Raw genomic sequence first — 23655 nt, forward strand, 5'->3', positions numbered from 1 at the left:
AAAAAGCAGTATTATAAAAACTTTACTAGAAATCTAGAAGACATAAAAAATATAGGAGACAATCTTTTTAACAAAAACTGTAAACCCAAATGTTACAGAAGACATATTTGAATATATAAAAATTTAAAACTTATGAATAAAAAATTATAAATAAAGCAAAAAAAGTCTAAATGTCCAATAAATTTATGAAAATGATGCTCAAGTTCACTAGTCAGAAAACAAAAATGAAAATAACAATGAGTAACACTTTATAGCCATCAGTCCATCAAAAATTAAGCAGAACTTACAACTGCAGACATTTAGGTACTCTCACACATTGTAGGTAGAAATATGATGAAACTATAGTCTTTTTGGAAAACATTTTGGGAGTAACTATTAAATGTAAAATGCATATACCCTTTGATCCAGCAATCCTACATTTGAGAATCTGTCCCACATACAGCCATGGGGCGCCTAGATGGCTCAATCAGTTAAGCGTCCGACTCTTGATTTTGGCCCCAGTCATGATCTTGTGGTTACGAGTTCGAGCTCCGCGTAGAGCTTCGCTGGCAGTGCGGAGCCTGCTTGGGATTCTCTGTCTCCTGTCCCCCTCTCTCACTCTGCCCCTACCCTGTTTGTGCTCTCTCTCTCTCTCAAAAATAAATGAATAAGCTTAAAAAAAAAAAAAAAAAAAAGACACACAGCCTCTGATCCAGCAATCATATTCTTGAGAATCATTTTCAGAGAAAAATTCTCACTACAAGAGGACATATATAATAGGATACTATTGTTAAAAATGTTTATGGTAGCAAAATAATGGAAACAAATACCATTGATAAGGCAATGATTGAATAAATTATGGTACAACCTATGTATAGCATTGTAACCAATGTATTTTAGGTTACACTAAATACGTTTCACTAAGTAGTCATCAGGAAGACTGACTTAGAGCTTTATCAGATGATCTGGAAGAGTATTTCCCTGAGATACTGTTGAGTGAGAAAAGTAAGAGGCACAAAAGCAAGCATCCAAAAAAACACACAAAATTTTTAAACTTGCCCCAGAGCCTGTACCATGCTGTAGAAGGTAAACATGTGGGGCTAACATAGGTTGGTTTTTCAGGCAACAAGAGAGGAGGGAAGCCTACGTGTGGGACACGTGCAGAGCTCAACCAAAAGAAAAAGAAAAAGAAAAAGCTTTAAAAAAATAGGTAAATAATTAGTTATGATCTAAACTCAAATAAAATGTGTATTTGTGTGAATATACACAGAGAAAGTAAGTGAAAATTAAATTTATAAAATGTTCAAGACAATGATCGTTGAATGCCTTCCCACTTTCAGCTTGATCTGAGTTTGAGGTTTTATGATTTAAGAAAAAAGTCCTGCAGTCTTTCTTCGCTTTCTTCAACTCATAATTAAATTTTAAATTAATAATAATTCTTATTATTTAGGAAAGTTATAGGATTCTGACAATGGTACTGACGGAAACCTCAGAAAATCTGTCTTAAAAATAAGGAATGAGAACAGATGTAGTACGTCGTTTGGCCATCTCCTTTTGTGTAGGTCACTGTGGAACTCCAGCCAAATTATCCCCCTCACAAGGAGGTAATTTATATTATAGATAGAGCATGAAATGAGAGAACAGTGAAGTTAAATTTAATGTTCAGCATTAAATGCTAATTTCTCAATGGAAATCTAAACTCTATACAGCTCTCCATTATAAAGAAATAATTAAAATAGATCACTTTTTTCAAATAAAGTTGTTACAGAATCATGATTCCAGAAAAATAAGTGTTCCCAACCTTCATTCTAAAGGGCCTGGCAGCAAGAACAAGAGTCAAATTTTCATGTAATTTCCAAGCTCCAACATTGAGAGGAATAATAAATTTCATTTGGAGAAAAATGTATGCAGTAAAAATTTCAGTCAGCATAAATTATTTCAATGCAAGTTAGATATACTGACATTACCCAATTTTTTAAATTTTAATTATATATCTTTGCATGATTTATAAAGTTATCAAAATTTTTTCTTTCATCTATTTCTAAGTGAAACCAGTGTTTTCTATCAGAATGGAACATACTGCAAAGAATGTTGAAGAGTTCACTTTGAACTTCAACAGTACAAACACCATAATAAGAATCCTAGGGTCAACATCATGAATTATTTTCTCCCTGATCATTCAATAATAGGAAGGCCTGGTTTTAAGGCACATTTGTGTTCCATTATGACTTAGAAGGTCAACAGGTGGTACACAAAAAATTAGAGGCAAAGCACTTTGAATCCATTACAACACGAAATGGAAAAGAATAAGCAAATAAAAGAAACATACAGGTAAGGAAGAGAAATTTACACTTAGAGAAGCAAGCAGTAGAAACCGGAATACAGTTAAGGCAGATGAATTGTTCCAAAGTGAAGAACTTTCAAACAAAACAAAACAAAAAACCAAAGAATGTTTTAAAGAAATATATTTCTGCATATATGTAGAGAAAAACAAAACAAAAAACCAAAGAATGTTTTAAAGAAATATATTTCTGCATATATGTAGAGAAAAACAATTTAAGTCTTATAAAGTATGGGGAGGGGTGATCATTAGTAATTTCTAACACTAAGTTAATCTCATTCTTTCAGAACAGGAATAACCACATAAAAATAAAATTTACCTTTTCAGATTCACCATTGCCCAAGGAATCCCAGTAGGTGTGTTAAAGGCAGGAAGGAGTTTCTCAGCCAGCTGAACTGCTTTAATCTTGAATATCTGAGATCAAAACAACATAAAGGAACTTTTTATAAAAAAAATTATAGCCACTCATTCATAAATTAAAGCCATTGTCATTTGCTGATCTCTCACAGGTCACATACTACACAGAAGTACAAGGAGAAAAAAGGGCATCTCTTTGGTACCATGAAGCATACAGCAATCAGAGAAAACGTTTGTAAACTGGATACTGAGGAAAGCTGAGTATGTAATGGCCTGAAATTATAATTAACTGAAAGGGAAGGATGTGGTTTTAGTGTTAATATTATCTGTATTTTCAGCTGGCAAAAGTCTAAGAAATGTCAGGTTATGAAATGTCCATCCGATGGTATACAAGCTTAGCACAAATATTAAAACAAAGATTTGGATAAATGCCCTTGAATTACTGTAAGCATGATTATGTCTCAACATTTTCCATCAACATCTATCCACATTATTAAAAAGAAAAGGTCTGAGTTCACATTCCAAGTCTGAGAGTTATAAATGCTTCAACTACTGCTATTTTGGGTATGAAACAATAAACTACACTAGTATCAGTGGTTTCCAAACTTTTAAAATCATGTACTACTACCAAGATATTCAGAGTAAACTTTCTAATATTCTTAGCATATCCAAATGGATATGCCTCTCTATCCCACCTTTGGAGACTGTTGACTTAAAGGCTCCAAAATGAGACTGGGTCACAATAACCTAGTAGGAAAAAAGGCACATTCTCCTATAGGCTTCAAGCCTATCTTCTCTCAAATTGATTTCAAACTCATCAGATATTTCAGCTTCCATCCGTCCCCTGCAGTCAAATATTTTTGATAAAATATTATTCAACTCTTCAAATAAGGAGTTGAAGGTCTGGAACAGATCAAAGTTATATGTTGAGGTTATATTAAACAAAGCACCCCAACATTACTGGGGGTAGAAGATATCAGAGGGAAATACACACAAGCTAACAAAGAAATATGATGTTAAGATGTTTTTGCAAGGTTCCTTAAATGAGGCAAAACTTCTTAGCAAAACTTGTAATTAGATATTCTCATACATCAACAATTTACCATTTCCTTGAATGCCTACTTTGACGTAAAAGTCTCAAGAAAAATGTAACAATTTAAGGTTAGTTTTTGTTTCTAGAGAGAGCATGTGCATGTGAGTACATAACTGGGGAGGAGCAGAGGGAGAGAGAGAATCTCGAGCAGGCTCCATGCCCAGTGCAGAGCCCCACACGAGGCTTGATCCCACGACTCTAGGATCATGACCTGAGCCAAAATCAGGAGTTGGACGCTCAACCGACTGAGCCACCCAGACACCCCAAAGTTAAAGTTTTAACAATTTTCTCATATTCATCTCATATTCAGGAGAGCAAATGTAAACTGGTCCCCTTATGTTAACATTTTTACCTTAATAAAGTCTAGTTACATTATATAGTGAACAGTACTACTTCTGTTTACCATGAGGACAAAGGGACGAAGTTCTTACCTAATGTTAATATCACGGATTTATTTTTATACTACATCTTTCCTACATACAAAAATTAATGTTTGTGGTGCCTGGGTGGCTCAGTCAGTTGGGCGTCCGACTCTTGATTTCAGCTCAGGTCTATCTCACAGTCATGAGATAGAGCCCCACGTCAGGCACGGGGCCTGCTCAAGATTCTCTCTCTCCCTCTCTCTGCCCCTGCCTGCCCTGCTCACGCTCTCTTTCTCACTCTCTCAAAACAAACAAAAAACTAATATCCAAAATGGTAAAATGCTTACAAACATAAACTTTTCTAAACAGAAAGCATTCTCCTTTCCCTTCCAGAAGTAAACTTCCAAAAGATATGTTCTAATTTTCAACTAATTGGAGCCATCAATAGCAGATAACATACATAGTAACCAGTTCTAGTACACAGCCCCCCAAAACAACACCCCAAAATCACAGAGAAAAATTTCCTTATATAGTATGCTTATCTCAATATATTCACAAACATACAAACTCTTTAATGATAAATAAATTATAGCCCTACATTTCTCATTTTCACAAATATTTTGGTAGACAGCAGCAACAGCTAATTTAAAACATATTACTTTTCCACAATGCAGGCAAGTAATACAAAATCCAAAAAGTGTCAAAGTAAAAAATAAGTCTCTTTTCCAGTCCGATTTCTCCACTACACAGTTCCTTCTACAATGCAGGCAGCTATCAGCTTCTTAAATGTCTAGTAAATACCTTGCACTAAATTAGTTCCATTGTATACATGGTTCCTAGCCTTGTCACATCAAATCCTCATTTTCTGACTTTCGCAGAAACAGAAATGCTATTAACAGTTTACACACACACACACACACACACACACACACACACACGCACAGAATCTTTGTCTTTGTCTCTCTCTGAAACATGGACTATCATGCACTCTATCCTGAACTTGCATCTTTCACTTTACTGAACCTTGGAGATCTTTCCAAATCAGTCCACAAAGGTCTACCATAACCTTCTCTTGAGTGGCTGCAGAATTTCTCCTTGTATGGATATACTGTAATTTAGTCAGTCCCCTATGTGACAGACATATGTTTCCAAACTATGTGACTAGGTAAGATAAATTCTCAAAGGGGAACCAAAGTATTGATGGGTATATTCGTTTGTTAATTTTCATAGTTAATGCCAATTGTCTTCCACACACTTTGCTAATCCATATTCCTATCAGAAGGTATCAGTAGTCATTTCCCTGGATTCTTGTTAACACAAAAGTCATCAAAATTTTGATTGCTGCCAATCTCATACAGACAGCTCCCGATTTTACAATTGACAATGAACACCTTACAATTTATCAACTTTACAATGGTGTGAAAGTGATATGCGTTCAGGAGAAACCAACTATAAATTCTGATCTTTCCCAGGCTAGGGATATGTGGTAGATACTCCCTTGTGATGCTGAGCGTAGGCAGCAAACCGCAGGTCCCGGTCACCCGTGGGGAGGTGAGGGTGAACAACTGATATACTTTCAATCGATCTGCACTACACAGCCATTCCGTCTTTTGCTTTCAGTACAACATTCAATAAATTAGAGGAACTACTCAATACTTCATTATAAAAAACTTTATTATAAGGTACATTATGATTTTGCACAACTGTAGGCTAATGCAGGTGTTCTCAACACATTTAAATGCATTTCCAATTTACAGTATTTTCAGTTTTTGATGGGTTTACCAGGACATGACCCCGCCGTAAACCAAGGTAGATATGTAGTTGAAAAAGGAGACTCCGTTATCATTTTTATTTTCATTTCTTTTATTATGAATGTGATAGATACTCAACACTCATCCAAATCTCCTTTCAAGCACACCTTCAAATACTGCAAAGGGTAGAAAACTACATAATGGCATCAACATTGCCAAGCATCCTTAAATATGCAATATTTGGAAGGAAGAAGTAAGTGATCTGAGGCAGTGGCCTTGCAAGCACAGTGGTGAAGGTATCTGGTTCTTCTGGTGGCTCTAAAAGAAGTTTGAATGACTGGTTTCTGTCTTCATAGGGACCCTGTGAGTAATCAAGGCAATGGAATTGGTGCTCAATTAGATACACAGTATGTTTGGGCATTTCTCCTGGCTGCATGGTTCCAAGCTGTATTATAACAAAAATACCTGATGTCATGGCCCTCCCAAAGATTCTGTTAAGGAGTCAGAACCCTGTAATAAATCACTAGGTAAAACAGATTCTGTTTTCTGCTATTATGATTCTTTTTTTTTTTTTTTTAACAACGTTTATTTATTTTTCAGACAGGGAGAGACAGCATGAATGGGGGAGGGTCAGAGAGAGAGGGAGACACAGAATCTGAAACAGGCTCCAGGCTCTGAGCTGTCAGCACAGAGCCTGATGCGGGGCTCGAACTCACGGACCACAAGATCATGACCTGAGCCGGAGTCAGATGCTTAACTGACTGAGCCACCCAGGCGCCCCTCTGCTATTATGATTCTTGATGGATACAATCATGAGTGCACATCAATTATTTCACATGTTTAAGAGGCTCAACAATATTAAGACTTCTACAACATTTCATTTATTTACAGAAAAACTTTTATGCGTCCAATGTGCATTATGTGAAATTCCCCAGTTATTTTTACCAGAACAAATGGTGGGCAATGGGACAATGCTAAAACTTCCTAAGAAGACTTAGGACCAGAAGAATTATTCCTGGGTGTGGAAGAACTGCAAGAAATGGGGTTAAACAGATAGAATGTGGCAAGATTACAAACAACCTTAAAATAGAAACAATGAAACTTAAAGTAACACAACTGATAACACAGAACTACTGTAGATTATTGAGAAGGGAGGTGATATTAAATGCATGGGTACTTTTAATTGTTTTTCTTTACTGAATTAAATTAGTAACAGAATATTCTTCTAGCCTGTTTTCAACCTAGCAGAGTGAGAATACAGAAGTGAAGAGTTTAGAATGCCCAAATGACTCCCTAGGCCATTCAGGGTAAAAGTCCTTTAAGAGGCTCTAAATCTTTATAAGCAATGAATCTCTATGACTTCTGTGCCTCACTCTCTCCTTCCTTTCTCTTCCAGCAACCTACTTCAGCCCCACTAACCTTTTTTGTTGTTCTCTGAGAATGCCAGTTATGCTTTTGCTTCGCTGTCTCTCCCTTTGCTATCCCTTTCTAGTAAATGCTCTTATAAAAAGATGTTCTCATGGCTCTCTCTTATGTCCTTCAGGTCTCTATACAAATGCTACTCTTGCACACACTCCCTGACACACATCCAATTTGAAATTAAAACCCCTTCATCCTCTTCCATGCTCTGTTTTTCCCCTTACTGCTTACCAGTAACAGTGCACGTATGTGTAGGTCTACGTGTGCAAACACACACATGCTCTCACATACCTACCCTGTTCATTCCTGTTACCCCCACAAGTAGAATGTAAACCATAGATGGGCAGAAGCGGTTTTATTCACTGTTTTATTCTCAGAACTTAAAAGAGTGCCGAGGCTATAACCAGTACTCAACAAGTGTTGAATGAATCAATTTAGGAAGCCAAAAAGCACAGAGATTTATAATAAGCAAGTAAACTATCTTCTTTCTCTTCCACACCAACCCAAATCCCCGAAATATCTGAGGCTAACATGCCAAGGTTTTAAGAGCTTAAGATCTTCTACAGAAATGTTGAGATGATGACAATGATGATAATGACAAACACATATTAAACCCAATCAATTCTCACAACACCCCAGTGAGATAAATACTGTTACTCCCATTTTACAGCTTAGGAAACTGAGGTTTAAAACAAATAACTTAATTTGCCCAAGGTCATACAACTAGGAAGTGGTAAGCCTGAATTTAAGCCTAGGCAGTCCAGCTCCAGGGTCCATGTTCTTGCTTGACTATTCCACTAATTAGAGACACAGATATCTAGATACTGACATCGCGATACAGACACAGAGGAAGACAAAAGGCATTCCCACACCTTGCATTATTTAATCTTACCTTCTGTAGCCAATAATTAAATTCCTCAAAATATTTCACTAATTCATTGCATATCTTTCTGTCCTGTATCTTACATCCTCCGTTTTGAATGACAGTTTGGGCTGATATAAAACCTGAGTTGTCAGTTACTTTATCTTAGTGGTCTAAAGATAATCACTCCAACATCTTCTGGCTTCTCTTGCTATTGAGCACTCTGCTGTCAGCTGTCATCCTTCCGTAAGTAATCAGCCCTTTCTCTTTAGCAGCTTTTCATATTTCCTCCTTATTCTTGGTATCTTTTCCAATATTGACTTTCTATCATTTATCCCATTAAACTCATCTGAAGTTCCCACTAAACATTCTTTGAAACCTCTCACTCTGTATCTCTCTTTTTTAATATCTCTTCTTCTTAATTTCTCTCTTTTTCTTAATTTCTCTCTTTGATTCATTTTATTTCATTCTGGATGAATTTTCATCATCACCATGAACAGAAACATCCTTAAGGGCTAGATAAGTGTTCCTTAGGACCAAGTGAAGGTTACTACAAAACTGTAGGTTAAGAGGTAGAAACATATTCTCTCTCACACACACACACACACACACACACACACACACACACACACACCTCTCACTCAAAATGAGCCTACAAACAGTATTTCCAAACTCATGATGAAATCCAAGATTTATGCCATTTACAAACTAACAAGTCAGCCTACCACATTTTCATGAATGTCTACAAGATCGTGAATATCTCTGACTACTGGGTCAGAGGCAGAGAACTGAATATTATTCACAGCAAAGTGTCAGCCAAAGATCTGAGTTTATCTACACTGGCTGTACCTGGCCCACCCTCAGCCCCACCTCAATCTCACAGGTATGATCCAAAGGGTCCCCGATGGATTCCTGCACACACAGTGGACTGTGCTACAGGGGAAGAACACTGAGCTTGGAGAATGTCTTTTACAGTAAGTGAAAGCAAGCCTACTTGATGAGATTAATTCATGCCTGCAGGCATGGCCCTAATGACCTGGGTAAAGAGCAGTCAAGGCCTTGTATTTGTGGTCTTCCTGGCAAAAGTGTGCAGGGAGGCTCAGGTGCTACGTTGTTTTGCCTTCCTACCCCCCCCCCCCAACGTCAGCAGCAGTGCTGCCTTCCTGTAGCAGTAGTGAATCCACTCTCTTCCAATGCTTGCAGAACCAGCTTCATCACCCTCAGTCCTCACTGGAGACAGCAGCGGGAGCACCAACCTGCCAGCACACTGTCATCAGAGGTCTGAATTTCAGCTCTGCTTAGCCCTTCCCCTTACGGTTTCTAAGATTTAGGAGTTAAAACCTCTTCCCCATATTCCCTCAGCCCTGGTTGCCCTCCTGTAGGAGCCACCTCCATGATACTTTAGAAAATTCTTTTTAATCTTGCACTTACCTAGGTAACTTTATGCCTAGTTAACAATTCTGTATATTAAATTCTATCTGTTCAAATAACTGGCAGTTTCTGTCTCTTATTTGGACACTGGCTGATACATACATAAATATTTTGTTATTACTATATTTGCTTATTTTAAAAACCAGGAAGATGAAAACTTCTAAAACTCATATACAGTTCCTGTATTCTGAACCAAATACTTTGATTCATTTCCATCCTTTAAGGACACACAACTGTTAAGTGGTTAGATTTTTATTCTGTCTTTTCCTGCTACTAACATAGTAACACAAGTACCTTTTCAATTTTTACAAAACTGTCTAATTTACTGTATCCTTTTCCTCTCCTCCCACTCACTCCTCATACTATTTCAACATGGCTTCTGCCCCCATCATTTCATTGAAATGGATCTTGCTAACAATTAGCTGTACATTTCAGCATCGATCGCTTAGTCATTATTGACCAGTTCCTCCTTAAAATACCTTCTTCCCTCGTGTTCAGACACCCCACAATCTCTCTGCCTCCTTCACTGAGTCAGACTTCTCATACCTGACCTTTTCATACTGTGTTCCTCCAGGCTTGATTCCAGGTCCCCCTCTCTTCCTAGTCTAAATTGTCTCCCTGAGCAATTTCACATGTGCTTGCTTTCAATTATCAGCTACACAGCCACTGATTCCCAACTTTGTATTTCTCATCAGGACTTCTCCAATGAGCACCAGCCCCATTACATCTGCTTACTACCTATTTCCACTTAAACAGAGCAAACTCCCCTCACACTCGAAATACTTAAAATGAACTGATGATCTTCCTCTCCCAAATTAATGTTCTTAAAATGCTCAATTTCTAGTTAACTGTCCCACCATTAGTCTAGTACCAAAACCCTGAAACCAACTCCTCCTCTGCCTCATCCCACCCACAACCCCCACCACCGCCCAATCCTTTGGAATTGCCTCCCAAATCCCTTGAAATCATTTAATCTCTCATCTCTGTAACCCATCGGAGTCCAAGAAGCCATTATTTCTTGCCCCCAAATACCACAATGGTTAATTAACTGGAGGGACAGAACTCACACACACACACACACACACACACACACACACACGCACGCATGCATGCACGGTAAGCTCTAACTATTGGTCTGTAACTTACTTTTGTCATTTAATACATCAAGCATATTTTTCCTAGATAAAATACATCAAACTTGTGTACACAGTTGTATAGTATTCTATAATATTCTATAGTAAGTATTCTATAGTAAGAGATGTATTAATTTATTCAACCATTCCCCTCTAGATGAATCAGGTCTGTTCAAACACTGGCTACTAAAAACACTACTGCAATAAAATATCCTGCTAAGTATTTCTTAAGCATCCACATTGTTACTTTTAGATAATATATCCCTAGAAGTGGGATCCCCTGTCAAAGAGAATTTTATATCTTAAATGTTTACTGGACACCACCAAATTATTTTCCAAAAAGTTTGGATCATTTATATTCCCTCCAAAAGCTTATCACACATTTGTTAAAATTTAAACCATACACTTGAGAAACTTAATAAAAGTCCACGGGGAAGGAAAGGGGAAAAAATAGTTACAAACAGAGATGGGGGGGGGGAGGCAAACCAACAAGAGATTCTTAAACACAGAGAACAAACTGAGGGTAGATGGGGGATGGGGAAGATGGGGAAGAGGGGAAAATGGATGATGGGCATTGAGGAGGGCACTTGTTGGGATGAGCACTGGGTGTTTATATGTAAGCCAATTTGACAATAAATTATATTTTAAAAAATTTAAACTATACCTTTAATTACATCCATACAATTAAAGTGAGTGCATTTCCTTATAGGTAAATGAGCTACTTAAAATAAATAAAATAATCTTTGAGCTGGTCCTTGAAGTTCTTTACCAGGCAGAGAATGTGGAAGGGTTAGAGTCCATCTTACACATAAAATTATGGTAGAGGTCTATAAACACATAGGAAATAAAACAATGTGGTCTAAACACGTAGTTTCATGTACGCAGAATTTTGAGCTTCTCCTCCGTGGCTCCTTCCTGCCCTGGATTTCACTCCTAGATTTCTAGCTCCCGGGGTAGCTAGCTCCAAACTCTGTCTTCTGATTTGACAAACCAATAACCATAATCATGACATCCACTACGATGGGTATTGGCATAACGTTAAACATGTAAGAATGTGTACAGATATGTAGATGAACTCACACCTTTAAGAGGAAAATGTTAGTGTATTTTAAAAAGGTTATCTGGGGCAGCAAAGCTTAGTGGAATGTTTTGCCCAATTACCAGCATGTCTATAGAGAAGGAAGAGGTCAAATTTCCCATGGAAATAGCAGCAATTCCTGGAGGAATATCAGGTTTTCCAAAAATAAAATGAGAATTAGTGCAGTAAAGACAGAGATGACTAATATTTAAACCAGGAAATATCTGGGTCAAAAAGGGCTATTCTATTTGCTCAGAAAGTCTCCCTGAGCTTATTCAGAATCGATCCTAAACTATAGGCAACAGAGAACATTTGTGTTTTAGTGAAGATAGATTTTGTTGTTGTTGTTTACTTTCTTTTTATTATCTGTAAAACATGGATTAAACTCCACATAACCATTTCTCTATTCTATCTGACAGATTTCAGATGCAGTTATCCACATAAATTACGTTATTATCTTACTAAGGGAGGGATACCACTTTGATAACCATTAAAAAAATGAGAAGAGACACTCCTGTAAAAGAAATGTCATATATTAGAGGCTAACATCAAGTAAACATAATAAATCATCAAGATTTTTTTTAACTTGTGAATACTTAATATAAATAGCCTTGCTCTGAGAAATAAAATGATAAAGTTTCACATTTATTATATTAATAAATCAACAGGAGAGAGGAACACTTTGTGAGATGACATGTAACCCTTATTTGGTTCCCTGTACCAGAAAACAGAACGCATGTCAATGTTCTTTATTCTAGTTACAGACTACCTTAACATAAGAGATGCACTTTGCCAAGTTATAAATTAATTTTCTGGCTTATGTAAGATGTAGGAATTTCTTGTACATCCAGTATTACAGTAATGTCATATTTGAATTATTTTTCAATGTTTAATTCATTTTTAGCAGATCTGAAATTTACTATTGCTTTTCCAGAATAGTTATGAATCATAGTTTTCGACGTAAAATGATCAAGAGAAGTATAAAAAGGTCAGTAAAATTCCACTGTATGAAAAAGTCAGAAAAGTAAAACATGTTCTCTTTATATGTACCTGAGTAGACTATGTCCTAAGAAATCGATTTATGACGTCTACCTCAAATAAGTAAAAGGATCCAGCACCCCTTAGCAACACAGACTAGTTACCACTTGAGAGAAAGTCAAAGGAGGAAGAAAAGTAAAGCAGGATCTACTGAGTCAGGCACTATGTTAGGCACGGTCACACAACTGAATCCTCGCAACAACTCTCAGGTGAACGCTCTCACGTTTTCATAGATGAAAACAATGAAGTTACAGAGGTAAACAGCTTGCCAAATAGCACGAAAAGGAGGCAGAGTAGGGACTCGAGCCTCTCATCTCCAAAGCTATGTGCTTCTCTCCACTTTGAAATGTTTATTCTGGAAGTCTGATGCATAAAAACAGCAAAAATGAAAATACTGGCAACATCATACACTTTTTCAGCATGTTATTACTGTTTTCCTATGACAGTAACAACCAAACTCTCAACATTTTGCTTCAACTTTCAGACCAGGAACCTAATGTGAAACGGCCAAGGCTGGCACTTCTCTTTCATAAGCTGCTCATAATTAATTTTGAATCATGTGCCTTTTGATACTAAAATGAATCAAGCTTGTCAGCTACACCCCAAAAACTCAGTACATGCTCAGGTAAGCATGGAAATATGGGGAAAAAAATGCTCTCCTTTCTCAAAGACATCTTATAATGTCTAATTTGGAAACAAATCTGAAACTGAAGGCATCAAAACAGTTCCATTTTCTTCCTCCTTTCATTATTTAATATTTCAATCCAGAAGCTCCTGAAGCCAGGGGTCTGTGCCCAAAAGGTATGTGTAGGGTGCACACAGCACTGTCCCGGAGAGGGACTCAGACCAACGTGAGAAAAGGGAAGCCAGCCAAGCAAAGGGGAATAAAATCCTAGAGGGTCCGTGTGAGGAAGATGCACTGAACAAGGTGGCAGGCAGCCTGCTGAGGGCAGCAAAGTGATTTCATACAGCAGGACGAGGCAAGTGGGTTAATATATGAGGAATAATAGTAGGCAGGTTTCACACTATCAGAAAAGAGTGCGAAAAATGAAAAGGCAGAAAGCCAGAATAAACCTTATGGTGTTGCGCTGAAATTAGAGCTATTAGTGTGAATTCGTGGCTGCCAATATTTGGAGATCAAAACAGAAAAGAGTATGGACATAAACGTTAGTAAGCAGAGTAACAGCAGCCCACGCCTGGGGGAGGCAGGGCAGGGTCGACAGAGACCCCCTCTGAGGCGCAGGCCTACAGGAAATGCCTAAAGCTGAGGACAGAGCCAGAACATTAACAAAACTTGCCGACTGGGCCCACCCTAAATACAGGGTAATGTTAGAGGAATCTGAAGCTAGCGGTGCACTGCGGCTCATCTCAGCAACGAAAAATCAGAATCTGGTTCCATCCCAGTCTAAACTCACTGAACTCCCGACACTAACAGCACAGGCACGCTGCTCCAGGCATGAATACCATTAACCTCAGTCTCTACTGTCCCACACATGATGTTTGGCATTCAATCAAAAATTATGAAACACCTTACGAAGGCAAGAAAAAATAATCCACTTTATAGAGACAAAGCAAGTGACAAACCAAGCTTGGTGAGGTTAAAACAATCTGAGAATTTAAAGTGACTATGATTACCACGTTCAAAGACCTAGTTTGGGGATAAGGTAGCAAGCATGAAGACAAGGAGGACCTGTGGCAGAGAAACAGAAATTATTAAGTCAAATGAAATACCAGAAATAATTTTTTAAATGTTTATTTATATTTGAGAGAGACAGCGTGAGTGAGGGAGGGGCAGAGAGAGATGGAGACAGAATCTGAAGCAGGCTATGTGCACAGCACCCGACAAGGGGCTTGAACCCACAAACCATTAGATCATGACCTGAGCCGAAGTCAGACGCTTAACCGACTGAGCCACCCAGGCGACCCTCTAGAAATATATATATTTTTTAAATCAAAGTAACAGAGACGCAGAAAGCCTTCAATAGGCTCAAAAGTAGATTCAATGGAGCTGAGAAAAAAAGAAAAAAAATCAGTGTACTTGAAGATAGGTCTATAAAAATTACCCAAACTGGAACACAAGGAATAAAAAAGCAGTGGGTGGGGTAAAAAAGAATACCTATTTCAAGAGCTATGAGACAATCTCAAAGAGTCTGATGAATGTATAATTGGAACTTCAGAAGAGGCAGAAAAACATTTTAAAAGATAATGAATAAGATATCAGACCATACATCTAAGAAGCTCAGAGAACCTCAAGCAAGATAAATAAGTCCTACTCGCCCCTCCAAAAAAAGAAAAGTAAAATCACTCAGATTCTTCATACACAATAAAATATGAACAGATTATCTTAAAGGCAGCCAAAGCGGGGGAAAAGACACATTACATATAGAGGAACAAAAAATTAAAGCAGACTTCTCATCACAAACTGTGCAAACTCTAAAAGCTAATGCAGTGACATCTTTAAAGTGCTGAAAGGAAAAATAGTCAATCCAAATTCTGTAACACAAAGAAAATGTCTTTCAAAACTGAAGAAATAGACTTCCCAACCAACAGAAACCGAGAGACTGCACAACCAGGAGATGTGCACTGTACAAAAAGTTAAACGAAGCCCTTCACACAAAAGGAATATATACCAGACAGAAGCTGAACCTACAGAGAAATGAAGACCCACAAAAATGACTGAAAGATTAACAGGCATTTTTTTTTTTTATTAGGCAGAAAAAAACAAAAGAGGAATGAGGAACAGATGGGTCAAATGGGATACAACTAACAATGTTACAGATTTTAATGCAACTGTATCTGTAATTATATTGAATCTACATGGTCTAAACAGGCAAATTAAAACCAGACTGTCAAAGCTTTCTACAGGAAAACCAACTTTAAATATAAAAACATATAGGGTAAAAGATGTACGATGCACACATTACAAAAAATAAAGCCAGAGTGACTGTATCAGTATCAGAGGAACTAGACTTAAGAACAGAGAATGTGACCAAGGATAAAAAGAAAAATTTTTAAATAAAAGGATCAACCAAAAAGACAGAAAAATCATAAAATAGGTGTATACCTAAGAATAAGCCTCCAAAATACATAAAGTAAAAACTGGTAGGACTGAAAGGAGAAACAGGCAAACCCATAATTATATTTGGAGGTTTCAAGACTCCTCACCTAGTATTTGACAGACCAAGTAGACACAAAATTAGTAAAATTACAGAAGATCTGAGCAACACTATGAACTGCCTTGACTTCATTGATTTTTTTTTACCAGAACCACAACAGAATACACATTCTTTTCAAGTACACATTCTTTTTTAAGCAGGCCATATTCTGACCCATATTACCTGCCTACAAAAATTAACTAGAGAAATGGGAACCCTCTTGCACTGTTGGTGGGAATGCAAATTGGTGCAGCCACTCTGGAAAACAGTGTGGAGGTTCCTCAGAAAATTAAAAATAGACCTACCCTATGACCCAGCAATAGCACTGCTAGGAATTTATCCAAGGGATACAGGAGTACTGATGCATAGGGCCACTTGTACCGCAATGTTTATAGCAGCAGTCTCAACAATAGCCAAATTATGGAAAGAGCCTAAATGTCCATCAACTGATGAATGGACAAAAAAATTGTCATTTATATACACAATGGAGTACTACGTGGCAATGAGAAAGAATGAAATTTGGCCCTTTGTAGCTACATGGATGGAACTGGACAGTGTGATGCTAAGTGAAATAAGCCACACAGAGAAAGACAGATACCATACGGTTTTCATATGGATCCTGAGAAACTTAACAGGAACCCATGGGGGAGGGGAAGAAAAAAAAAAAAAAAGAGGTTAGAGTGGAAGAGAGCCAAAGCATAAGAGACTCTTAAAAACTGAGAACAAACTGAGGGTTGATGGGGTGTGGGAGGGAGGGAGGGTGGGTGATGGGTATTGGGGAGGGCACCTTTTGGGATGAGCACTGGGTGTTGTATGGAAACCAATTTGACAATAAACTTCATATATTGAAAAAAAAAATAAAAAAAATTAAACTAGAAGTTAAGCTTCCAACTCTTGTTCTCAGCTCAGGTCTTGATCTCAGGGTCCTGAGTTCAAGCCCTGTGTTGGGCATTGCACTAGTAGTGAAGCTTACTTAAAATAAACAAACAAAAACAACAAACAAAATAATTGGAACTAGAAACGATTGAAAGATATATGGAAACCCTGAAATATTTGAAAAATGTTAAATATACTTCTAAATAACTCTAGAATCAAAGGGAAGGAAAATCAGAAAATATTTTGAATTAAAGGAAAATGAAAATATATCAAAATTCAGAGGATGCAGCTAAAGAAGGGCTGAGAAGTGAATTTACGGCATTGCTGTTATATATTTATTTTATTTATTTATTTTTTTTTTTTTTCTTTTTGAGAGAGACAGAGCGTGAGCAGGGGAGGGGCAGAGAGAGAGAGGGAGACACACAATCTGAAGCAGTTGCAGACTCTGAGCTGTCAGCACAGAGCCTGACACAGGGCTCAAACTCACAAACTGTGAGATCATAACCTTAGCCGAAGTTGGATGCTTAACAGACTTAGCCACCCAGGCGCCCCTTATATTTTTTTAAAAAAAGAAAGAAAGGTGTCATATTAATGATCTAAGCTCCAAATCTAAAAAACTGGAAGAAAAAAGGGAGCAAATAAACCTCAAAGCAAGCAGAAGGAAGTAAACAAGAATGAAAGCAGGTATAAAATTGCATTAAATAGAGAAAAATCAGTAAAACCAAGTTCTTTGAAAAGATCAATAATATTAATACACCTATCTAGACTGACAAAAAGAGGTGAAACAGGAGACACTACTAGCGATTCCACAGATTGGAAAAGGATAATAAGGGAATATTACAAACAACTTTATGTCTACTATCTACACAACTGAGAGGAAACAGAAATTCCCTGAAATACACAAACTACAAAAACTACTCAAGAAGAAATAACCTGAACAGTACTATATCTACTAAAGAAATAGAATAGTTTTAAAACTTAAGTGAAAAAACAAAAACAAAAAACTCCAACCGCATGGCTTCAGAAGGGTATTTATTTTCCCAAACAAGTAAAGGAGAAATAATGTCAACTATACACTAACTTCTCCAGAAGAAGAAGAAAAGAGGAAATACTTCCCAACTCATATTAGGAAGTCAGCATTACTCTTATATAAAACACACACACACACACACACACACACACACACACACACACACACACGAAGACATTAAAACTACATATAGATAAATATCCCACATGAATATAAGTGGAAAAAATTCTCAACAATGTTTCAAATTAATTCTGGCAGTATATAAAAAGATAATACACCATGACCATTTTGGGGTTTCTTCCCAAAAGTGCAAGCTTGGTTTGACATTCAAAAATCAACCAATATCAACAGATAAAAGAAAAATCATATGTGTATAATCATCTTATTAAATACCACAAAAACATTTGACAACGTTCAACATCCATTCACACACACACACACACACACACACACACACACACACACACATACACAAAATCTTAGCAAACTGGAATGGAAAAGATCTTCTTCAAGGTGATAAAGGGTATCTACCAAAAACCTATGCCTAACATTTATGCTTAATGGTGAAAGACTAAATGTTCTTCCTGTAAGATCAGGAAATTGATAAGGATGTAAAGCAAGACAAAGAAAGAAAAGAACTACACAAATGAAATTGTTCCCTATACAGAGAAATAGAACTATTCACTGATGACATACTCGTTTACAAAAAAAATTCCCAATCTATTAAAATCTATTTAAAAGCAACTAGAATTAGTGAATTTAAGAAAATCTCAGGGTACAAAGGTCAATATAAAAATCAACTGTATAGTGCACAACATGAATGTTGTTCTTAATGCCATGGAATCATATACTTAAAAATGGTAAATGGAGGGGGCGCCTGGGTGGCTCAGTCGGTTAAGCGTCCGACTTCAGCTCAGGTCACGATCTCGCAGTCCGTGAGTTCGAGCCCCACGTCGGGCTCTGGGCTGATGGCTCAGAGCCTGGAGCCTGCTTCTGATTCTGTGTCTCCCTCTCTCTCTGCCCCTCCCCCATTCATGCTCTGTCTCTCTGTGTCTCAAAAATAAATAAACGTTAAAAAAAAAATTTATAAAAAAATGGTAAATGGAAACTTCTGTTATGTATATTTTACAGTATTTTTAAAAATGATAAGCATCAGGAAGTTATCTAGTGATAAACAAAATGTCCTACATCAGCTGAAAATTTAAATCTTTATTAAAACTTACTTTCAAATCAATTGTATTTATATCCACCGGCAATAAACAACTGGAAATTGAAATAAAAAATATAGTACAACTTAGAACCAAAAAGCATAAAATATGTATAAATCTATCAAAATATGTAAAATATCTACATGCTAAAAACTAGAAACACCAAGGAAGAAAATGAAAGGAGGATACATCATGTTCATGGCTTGGAAGATTCCATATTTGTTAAGATATCAATTTTCCCTAAATTCATGTATAGATTCAAAGTAACCTCCATCAAAATCCCAGTAGAATATTTTGTAGAAATCAGCAACTGATTCTGAAGTTTATATAGAAAATAAAGTACCTGGAATAGCCACGACAATTCTGAAAAGGAACAAAGTTGGAAGACTCACACAACCCGATTTCAAGACTTCCATAATAACGAACACAGTGTAGTTCACACAGTGTAGCAAAAGGACAAACACATGCAAAGCAACAGCACACAGTCTAGAAGTCGACTCACACATACATGGTTAATGGATTTCAAGAGGAGAACAAAGTCAATTAAATAAAGGAGAGTCTTTTCAACAAATGTTGCTAGAATTTTTGGATATCCAGAAGGAAAAAAAGAAAGCTCAACCTATACCTCACAGCATGTATAGAAATCAACTCAAAATGAATTATAGGTTTAAAAGTTAACAGTAAAACCATAATACTATTAGAAGAAAACATGACAAAATCTTCCTGACCTTGATTAGGCAAATATTTCTTAAACACCAACAACAAAGAAATCCATCTTTAACAACATATACAACAAAAGATGAATTTTCTTAAATTTACAGAGAGCTCTTACAATCATTTAGATCAACAAACCAATTAAATATGTAAGTTTCTCAGGAAATGAGGCAGAAATGACTTATAAGCTCTTCCTTTAGGTTCTCTTTCACCTACCCTCCAAACCCCATCCTTTAACCCACACCCGAGTAGTAGCAAAAAGGAATTTCCCACACCCACTTTCCCATCACAGCAGGTCACAAGTCTATGTGTATTACATACACCAAGACTTCTGGAAAGGAGAATTCAGAGTTGTTCCTGTGTTGTTTTTTTAAATTTACAGCAAAAACTTGCATTCAATTTCCAATCAGGCAGTTTTAATAATTAATTTTTGGTCTTAGGAGGATCCATATTCATGCAACCTGATTCATTCCTTAATTCTGATCTTATTAACTGCCCCCCTGCTCCTTGTTTCGACCATGTGATTAATTGCGGTGGCAAAATCCTGGAGAAGGATTGCTCCTGCAAAGGAGAAGGGGTATATACAGAGATAGGACCTGTGATTTTACTTGTTTTACTGAGATTCTCAAAATGGCAAAATCATTCTTCCCAAGGCCAGTTCCACCTGAAGCAGCCAGCTCTCTCAGCAAACCTTTACATGTGCTCAATATTAGTCAATTAAGCAAAACAATATGCTGTTAGGGGAATCTTTCATTATTTTATTAAAGTCCATTCAGAGCCCTTCCTCCAAATAATGTATTACTTGAGTGGCTCACCTCTTCTCCCGAAAGGTAATACGCTGCAAGCAGGCCTCCAATAAATCGAATGTTGACTTCAAACACAGACACCTCTGAATTCTGTGAAAACATATTGAAAATATTCACATACACATTAAAGCTTTATAGTTTCCAAATATTTTCAATTCTTCATAAGTTTCTCACAAACACCCTGTGGAGGATGGTTTTTTCTGCTTTCCACATCTTCATTTCTCACGCAACTGCAATCTCACCTCCCGTTTATTAATGTTACTGAAACTCCCCTATTATTATTAATGTTACTGAAACTCCCCTCCCCATGGAGGGGAAGCCACCTCCCCACCATGGCTTCCTATTGGCTGAAACCATTTGTGTGTACCTTACATAGCACTGTGAAATTATCAAGATATTTGATGCTCTTGACTAGTCTCTCCTCAAGAGAGCCTCCACTTCTTGAATTCTGGAATATCAGTCTGTCTACTGATCCCTTTCCCTCCATTACAGCATACTACCCATTTTTACTTATATTTCTCATGAATTTTAAGTATTTTTTCCTAGTATGTATAAAAATTTAATAAATGTTAACAGAGGCACCAAAAAATGATAGGATGATGGATTACTCAATTAATAATGTTGAAAAACTGGCTCCTAGGTTAGAAATTTGGATACTCATTTCAGATAAATCTCTCTCTCTCTCAAAACGATATCCAAATAACTTAGAAATAAATGTAGAAAAAATTACAATAAAAAAGTAGAAGAAAATGTGACAACATGAATTTCCTTGACAAAGCAGGTACTTTGTAAGCATAAAACCAACTGTATTGATACCAAACACAAAGACCTGAATTTCCCCAGAATGACAATTACCTAGAAGAAAAAATTATGAACAAAATTCAAAGGCAAACAAAAAACAGAAGGAAATTTGGCACAAATATAGCAGTATTAATAACCTTACCATAAAGTCTACATGTTTGTATTTAGATACAGACATAGATAAGAAAAATTCTAATTACATGGAAAGAAAAGTAGAAGTGGCAGAGAACATGAGCAAAGAAGTCACACAATACACACAACTGAATAATATAAAGGTAACGTTCATGGGGCGCCTGAGTGGCTCAGTCAACTGTCTGCCTTCTAATTTTGGCTCAGGTCATGATCTCACAGTTCGTGGGTTCAAGCCCAGGGTTGGGCTCTGCACTGACAGGGCGGAGCCTGCTTGGGATTTTCTCTCTCCCTCTCTCTCTGCTCCTCCACTGTTTGTGTGTATGCATGTGCACTCTCTCTCTCTCCCTAAATAAATAATAAAGATAACGTTCATAACTAATTTTTAATAAACATTAAAAGAAAATATATATTATCCCCTAAGGCCTTTCCAACATTTATAGGTAGAACACATAATTTGCTAACACAACTATATATCTCCAAAATAGAATTTTCACAATGGAATTTTTTAGTAACCTATATCTCCTCCCACCCCATCCATAAAAGCAAAATGCTTTACATTACTTCATATATTCCCACTACACAGCATACTGCAGGGCACAGAGCGACAGTCACTAAATACAGAGAAGCAGCAAAAGAGGGAGGGGGGGCAGGCCTCTATAACTCACCAAAACAATAACCTTCTTAAACAGTTTCCCTGGTTTCAGCCTTACCTTCCTCCTTATAATCTATTTATTCAGCACCCTGCAGGCAGAGTGAACCTCTTACATTTTAAGTCAGGTCAGGTTACTGTTGTGTACAACCTCTTACAATAACTTCTGGTTACACTCAGAGTAAAATAACTGGTAAGACCCAACATAATCAGATTCCCCACTACCTGTCTGACATCATCTCCTTTCAACATCTCTTGACTTTTATTACCAAATGGTTCTACTGGCTGTTCAAGAATTACCAAACTCAGTCTTTATGCTTTACTTACAGGTCTCCAAACAGGAAGTTTTTCTAACCACACAATATAAAATAATAAAGTACACCTTCATCACTAATATCTCTTAGCCTCCATTATTTCCCCAATTAACACTTATCAACATCTAATTACATATAATTCTATATTTGTAAAATTCAGACCTTCCTTCACAAGAGACACAGAAGAGAAGTTCTAGAGGGAGAGAAGGGAGAGAATGGAAGACAGGCATTATTCAAAGGAGTAATGATTGCAAATCTTCCAGAAGTGATAAAAACATAAGTCTTCAGACTGATGGAACATTACGAGTCCTTTAAAGAATAATCCACACATGGACACATGGTAATGCAATTATAGAATGCAGAAAAATAGAAAAAATGAAAACAAGGGGAAAAAGACAGATTATTTGTGAAATATTAGATTGACAGCATAGTTTTCAATAGTATGACAGAAACAGGAAGACAATGGAATTGTACCCTTCAAAGGTTAAGAGAAAATAATCAACCTCCACACAACTATATTCTACACTCAACTATAGTATCTATTATGAGAGAGCCTTATATCCAAATGGCTTCCATTGGGTCTCTCCTCAGAAATGTCACCAAAGAGTCCCTCTCACTAGCTATCCCATGTAAATAGCAACCCCACACCACCACTTACTCCAATCCTACTTGCTCCCCTTTATTGTTCTCCACAGCACTTATCACCAACTGATATATTAAACAGGACTTGAATATTTATTTACTGGTTTTCTCCCAAAACTAGAGTACAAACTCAAGAAGAAGTTTTGCTCATTACTACATTCACATAAGCCAGAAAAGCACCTGTCACAGAGGAGGCATTTAATGAATGAATGATTTATTTATTCCTTCATTTGTCAGTCATCCATCCATTCACTCCTTAATTTGGAAGTTTCAAATACGAGTTGGAACCAGCTAGACAATGATTACACATAAGACAAGAGGGAGATGAGCTAAATTAAAGCATTCTAAGATCCTTATGGTCTTCAGAAGGAGGATGAAGAAACCGGTTCATTTTAAACTGTGAGAAGTATGCACATGAAATTTTAAGGATAACCCCAAAATGAGTGGAAATGACAAGTAAAATGTCAAAGTAGTAGAGGGAAAA

At 36.9% G+C, this 23655-nt stretch overlaps 1 protein-coding gene across 2 annotated transcripts in view; it reads right to left on the reverse strand.

The window, feature by feature from the left end:
* Nucleotides 1-23655, reverse strand: part of MAN1A2 (mannosidase alpha class 1A member 2) — a 178989-nt gene that overhangs the window by 94806 nt on the left and 60528 nt on the right. For both annotated transcript variants that reach the window (XM_047870244.1, XM_047870245.1), the window contains exons 5-6: nucleotides 20643-20723; nucleotides 2640-2734 (exon numbers count right to left, since the gene is read on the reverse strand). In XM_047870244.1, coding sequence (XP_047726200.1) covers nucleotides 2640-2734; nucleotides 20643-20723 — 176 coding nt within the window. The remainder of the gene's footprint in view (nucleotides 1-2639; nucleotides 2735-20642; nucleotides 20724-23655) is intronic.

Source organism: Prionailurus viverrinus, chromosome C1 (genome assembly GCF_022837055.1).
Source record: "Prionailurus viverrinus isolate Anna chromosome C1, UM_Priviv_1.0, whole genome shotgun sequence".
Lineage (NCBI taxonomy): Eukaryota > Metazoa > Chordata > Mammalia > Carnivora > Felidae > Prionailurus > Prionailurus viverrinus.